Source organism: Asterias rubens, chromosome 1, assembly GCF_902459465.1.
Source record: "Asterias rubens chromosome 1, eAstRub1.3, whole genome shotgun sequence".
Lineage (NCBI taxonomy): Eukaryota > Metazoa > Echinodermata > Asteroidea > Forcipulatida > Asteriidae > Asterias > Asterias rubens.
The window spans coordinates 9806864-9813098 of NC_047062.1; the positions used below are offsets into that span (position 1 = coordinate 9806864).

Sequence of the window (6235 nt, forward strand, 5' to 3'; positions counted from 1 at the left end):
AAGAATTCAAACTGAGTGTATTGTTTGATAAAAGTGAACACAATTTGTATTTAAAGGTACAAAGAACCACCCGCAGATGAAAGTGAAAATATCAACGCCTACATCAGATCTGTCACAGGTCGCCATTCTTCGCTATCCAGCGCCGATGAGAGCAGCATTAAGTCAGCGCCAATCTACAACCACTACAAGCCTCGCAGTAACAGCAGCACCACTGCACCCCAGCAGAAGACCGTTTCCATGCAGCAGTTGAGGGGCAGTGTGTCCCGCTCTCAGCACGAGCTGAGGAACGGTGATGATATCGCCCAGGCTAGCAACTCCCTTGCTCAGAGCTTACAGCGGCTGGCCAAAGGGGAAGGGGCCTTCGGAATGGCCATGGAAAACATACCCAAAGATGAGGTACGAGGTTTTAACATTACAAACTTAAATAACTTACTCTCTGACATGCCTGAGAATTGGTTGAAACCTGTTTTGGTTGTTTGATTTATTGCAGTACTGTGATTTGCTTTTATTGTGGTGCCAAAACTTAAAGGGTTTGCATACTCAGTTTTTGAGGGGTTTGGAATAATTTTTAATGAAATAAGACAAAGCCTATACATTTTTTGCCTTTTCAAAGTAAAACTTACAGTTTTGTAAATACCACTCCAGTAGTTGCATCGGACATAAGAATAATTGATTTGTTTATCCTTAAACCACTGTTTATTAAGCACTGTACACATATATTAGTACTTTCCCTAATCTTGAGAAAAAAATCCACAGGCATAATACTTAGGTGAGATTTGAACCCATGACCTTCACCATGCTAGAGCAGATGTCTTACCACTAGACCGTCGATCAAGCCTGTTGCCTAGAGGTAGTTCGAATTCCATATTTTTAGCAGCAGGTATTGCAACAACATAATAGATTTTAATTTTGCATCGGGGATAAAGAATAATTCTGGTTATTGCCTTTACAATGGTGTTAATTTCCACTCAATATCTTACTGTATTATGTGTGGTTCCTACACACAGATTCTCTTTCATTTTGTGGTAAGTAAATCCAAACCAATACAATCCTTAATGGTGTTGCATCGCTGTCATTAGACATGATTCAATTGTACAGTGTCCCGTTGGTAGAGTACACGTATGTATCCCCACCTTTGGTCAAGTCGTTGTATGATTTGTAATATAATCTGCATGCATTTTCCTTTGTCTGAACCACTGCACCAAGATTGCAAATAAGCGCAACAACAAAGTGCAGTGTACAAACGTATACAAAGTGGTCCGAATCATTGGTGAACCAGGGGGGATTGAAGGGAGTGAAAGCCCACGCTCCGAACCCTTGCTTGCTCCTCCCCCCCCCCCCCTTGCTCCACCTTGCCCCTCAAACGGGATCAAAAGAATGCACACAATTAACAGTTCAATACACTAATTAGCCCCAAAGTAATCTCATTTTGCTTGTTACTCAACTCAAAGTAGGTTCAAATCAATCCACTAAATGTTTACAAGTTTACAATTCCCTTTAATTGTTTTTATCCCCTAAATGTCTTTGGTGGTTAATGTACATTTATTTGGGGTCAAGAAGATTCTTAATGTATCTATGTCTTTTAGTTGGTATTTTATTTTTTGGTGGAGTACTTTGATGTTTTTGATCAATCCGCACCCATTTCTGCAATGTTTACTTTAATAACAGTTTTGTTGTCCATAAATTGCTATTGTGATTGTTTGGTTTGTGGATCCTTAAAAACCCCTTGTACATGTATATGTAGCTTTGTCTGGAGATAATGTTTGTGCTTTTGTAATTGGCTTATTTGCCTAGTGTTTAAATTGATTGCTTTTTGAGGTTTTGTATCCAACTACTGATTTATACAGCACAATATTTGTCTGTCTTTTCATTTTATTTTTGGTAGACAGTGCTTGGTCATTTCTGCATGAGATTTAACCTTTGAGGAAATCTTAAGAGGTAGTTAACAGTGGTTAATCTACATTGTGTTTTCTACTAGCATTTATTCATCAAAAGTGTCTCTAAAAACAATATGGCAGATTTAACCTTTCGGAAGGACGGTCAACAGTCTGGCAATTATCACTATTTTGTTACCGTTCATTTTGGTTGGTAATCAGTTTACATGTTATTTCTTGCCTTCCACAATTGTTTCTAAACACTGAAGCTGTACATGTATGTAATGACAGGGTTTCACAAAGATTTAAAGTTGGTTGTACATGAGCAGTGGTTGGTGGCAGTGTTGGGGAAATGCTATGTGTGGCCTGTTTAGTCACAGTGGTGTGGGGTGAGGGGACTGCTTAGGTTCCCAGAAGTTTAAAGGCTACATGTATGTACAGTACATTATCAGTTTGCTCTTGAATTTAATCTAAACATTTCATTTCCCATAAGATGGGTGTTGCTGTTGCTAAAACGTCAGTAGTAGCCAGTCAGTGTGGTTGGATAATGGCTTATTTGGAAACCCTTTATTTAAATAAAAATCACAACTGAATATTGGGGTAATACCTCTTTTTAACTGACAAATAATACAAGGAAAATGGTATGGTTTAAAAAAGAAATCAAACAAAAATCTTGGATATACAAGAAATCTCCAGGTAACCCACGTAACAGCAGATGTACCAGGTAAATTCACTGTGCTTGAAAAGGTACACATGAAAGTTCACATACTATTCTTGGGAATCGTAAGACAATGTTGGAAACATTACACAGTACTATCAAAGTGTTCCTGTAGCATGCACTGTAATCGGTTAACTCCAAGTTGCCTGAAAAAGTTGACTCAGGCCTGATACTACATTGCACAAAGGCATTAAAGGCGATTGCCTTCATGCCCCCCTGGTCATTGCCTTGGTGTAGACAGAATTACATTAATACTACAAATTGACACTGTATACATGGTATATGTCTGCTGTCCTCTAGTGTATCAAAGTCTCAATTTTGAGAGATAACCAGAAAAATTATCAGAAAAATTCAATATGCATATTTAACTTAACACAGAGGATGATGGATGAGATATTCTCAGAGGATACCGTTGGTGTGAACTCTAACAACCAGAGACAGACTGAGAACTACAAACAGCCATTACAACGCTCTACGTCAGTCAGCAACAACATCGCCGAAGGTAAAGCCACTAACCAGCATGATAATTGTCATGATTTGAAGTGTAGAATCGCTCCGTAATTCGGTAAAAAGTTGAATAGCCATGTGGAGTATACAGGAGTTTCTCTTCCATTACAACAAAGTGAAAGTGTGGAAGTGTCGTGATCGGGCATTTAAGAGCAACGAACTCAAGCTCCACCGTCTGATCAGCAGAGTGTGGGTTTGAGTCCCGGTCGTGACACTTGTGTCCTTTTATAAGCATCACACTTAACCATTGCTTTGTCCTTTTGGATGGGAAGTAAAGCTGTTGGTCCCAGGTGTTGTTATAAAAAAATATCAATGCACGTAAAAGACACACTTATCGCAAAGAGAAAGGGTTCGCCCCATTTGTCTGACAGCACGACTGTCTTCAATCATGAAGGCTGCACTAGGAAGGAAGAAAGAAAGAAAGTGTCGAGAAATTATGCATTGACGTCATCACCCTGCCATCTTACAGGCAAAACGATCTTGAAAACAAATTCTTAAAATATTTTGTAAGAGATCACAGTTTGACTCCAATCACATTTTTTATATTTGAGAAAGGTACACACGAAAGAGAACCTGTGAAATGTTTTAACTGAGGACGTTGTTGGTTTGTTTGACAGGTTTATATTCTCAGACTCCAGTGTTGGCCAAACCAGGAAGCCCTCCTATCTCCCTCAAACATAAACAGTGGAGTAAACCGGAGGTAGGTTTGTTGTCTTGTAAAGTTGTTACTGCACAAGTTGCTGCCACCTGGCTATAAACGTGCAGCCCCTCATGCATTGAAGCTCCTACTTAAAATTGTACAGGTTAAAACTTCTTATAAAGCAGTGACAACTTTTTTTAATACATTGCCTTGTATAGTACTGTTGAAAAAAAATATTGTAAAACGTAAAAAATATTGAGAACACAAGCTGGAGTTACATGTGCTAAAACTGTATAATTTATTCTTTCCTGCATTCTCCAGAAACTCTTGTTGAAACCGCAACGGTTCTTTTTAGAACCACCCCAACTCATTAGAGATATTCATTACATGGTGTTACCGCAAACCTTTCTATATATGATTCTTTCCTGTTACAAGTTTTTGTCATCGAGTATGAGTGGGAGTAAACATTTATTATAAAGAGAAAGGGTCCACCCGGTGTTCCTGTGCTACAAAGGATCAGGAATTATACTTCAAACGGAGATTGCTGTGAACAAAGCGCAACATGTATATAAGAACTCAGTATTATTGGGTTTTTGTTTTTACATGTTAACAATAAATACAATGCTCACAACTTCCATTTAACACTTTATCTGGTTCTTTGTTTATTTCAGTCCTTTGACATGCTGGTGATGTCCTCAATAAGTCACCTATCCATCAAACTCAAGGACGCTTCCGATAAAGTGGCTTACAAACTCAAGTAAGTTGACAACACTCGACCATTTGAGGCTCCAACACCTCAAATGTAAACCCTTCCAGGTATTTTGTTTCTTTGCTGGTGTATAACACTTATAGTACATGTATGTCATACATGTACATGCAAGCATTGATGAAGGTGTTATATAGGATTTTTACATTTTAAACACCAAAGCTTTGGATCGATCTCCCCTATCAACTAAGCTCACTTGACTCCTGAAGCCAGTTGAAGACTTGTCTCTTTGAAACTGCTTAAAATTAGTCCACTGCAATTTTCATCTCCACATAACATTCTGTGACGATTTTGTGGTTAAATTTCTCCTCACTTCACTATAAGCGCTTCGCAGTGGAAATCTAGATAGATGACACTCTACAAATATTTGATGATGAATTGATATGGCATGAGGTGCTTACTGTTAACATTACTTATAAATATCCCTAATTTTCAAGACAATTCTTCTCGTTATCTAGAACTACTTTTGTTGCAATAAAAGGTGCGTTTGTTTCTCTGCAGGAAACTTCAATCTCCTAATGCCACTGATGCAGAGCTAGCCCTCGTCCTGAAAGATACAGAGTCACCGTTATTGAAGACTCACAATAAGGAGATAGCTACTATCTTACGGAATATGAGACAGCTGGAGAAAAGACTAACTGGTAAGATATTCAGTAGTTTGCTCCTGTGTTGCTAAACCATTCCTCTCTAAATTATGGAATATAAAACTGCTGGAGAAGAGACTTACTGGTAAGACATTCAGTAGTTTGCTGAAAATTTCCATCACTAAAATTATGGAATATGAAACTGGGTCATGTGTACCAATCTTACAGAGTCCAAGCATTGGGGTGTTAATTTACAATAGAGTGGAGTGTTTAGGAGGGTCTCTAGCCGAATACACTCGGGAGATATGGATTTACACCAGAAACAATAATTATGAAATATTGTGAGACTCGCATAGGAGAGAGTGGACACAGTAAGTATCACATTTCTTTACTCTGTTTTAGAAATCAATGAAATGATCGACCCCCGTGAAGAGATACAACTACCACAGCAGCTCACCCCAGCAGCCCAGATACGACGTCAGTACATCAGTGATTCCTCCATGCAAGGCAATGGATCCAAGACACAACCATGGAGTAAACCAAGCCCTGCAGAAACGCCAAGATCTGCAAGGAGTGATGAGTCGGAGTATTACCTCTAGATGGTTGAAGAGAGGTTTTGTCTTTACATCCTTAAAAGGCACTGGACACTATTGGTAATTGTTGAAGACCAGTATTCTCACTTGGTGTATCTCAACATATACACAAAATAACAAACCTGTCGAAATTTGAGCTCAATCGGTCATCAAAGTTGCAAGATAATAATGAAAGAAAACAAAACAAATCTTGTTGCACAAGTGTGTGTGCTTTCAGATGCCAATAAAAGGCTTCAGGCCGAGAAGTCTTTTAATATTTGAGTGAGAAATTACATTTACCTCTTTCTCAAAAACTACATTTCTCACAATTGTTTATACATGTGCATGTATGAACAGCTCTCATTGCTTGTACCAAGTAAGTTTTTTAATTTTATGCTACCAACTATTTTGAGTAATTACCAATAGTCTCCAGTGCCTTTAAAGTCCAGATAACTACCCAAATAAGTCTTGGTGCGAGACTTCACTATCTCATACATTCGTGCAGCATTCAAGAATTCAAAGAATGGCTTGCCAAAAGCAAAATGGATCAGATATTTATATGTACAGCGCCCTC

At 38.4% G+C, this 6235-nt stretch overlaps 1 protein-coding gene across 9 annotated transcripts in view; it reads left to right on the top strand.

The window, feature by feature from the left end:
• Positions 1–5793, top strand: part of LOC117307447 (centrosomal protein of 170 kDa-like) — a 37286-nt gene extending 31493 nt beyond the window's left edge. For 8 of the 9 annotated variants that reach the window (XM_033792217.1, XM_033792203.1, XM_033768198.1 and 5 more), the window contains 7 exons: positions 57–396; positions 1008–1025; positions 2971–3094; positions 3717–3799; positions 4411–4496; positions 5007–5146; positions 5492–5793. In XM_033792217.1, coding sequence (XP_033648108.1) covers positions 57–396; positions 1008–1025; positions 2971–3094; positions 3717–3799; positions 4411–4496; positions 5007–5146; positions 5492–5688 — 988 coding nt within the window. In that variant the 3' untranslated portion in view covers positions 5689–5793. The remainder of the gene's footprint in view (positions 1–56; positions 397–1007; positions 1026–2970; positions 3095–3716; positions 3800–4410; positions 4497–5006; positions 5147–5491) is intronic. The other variant, XM_033768191.1, reaches the window with a different exon arrangement.
• The last annotated feature ends 442 nt before the right edge of the window (positions 5794–6235 follow it).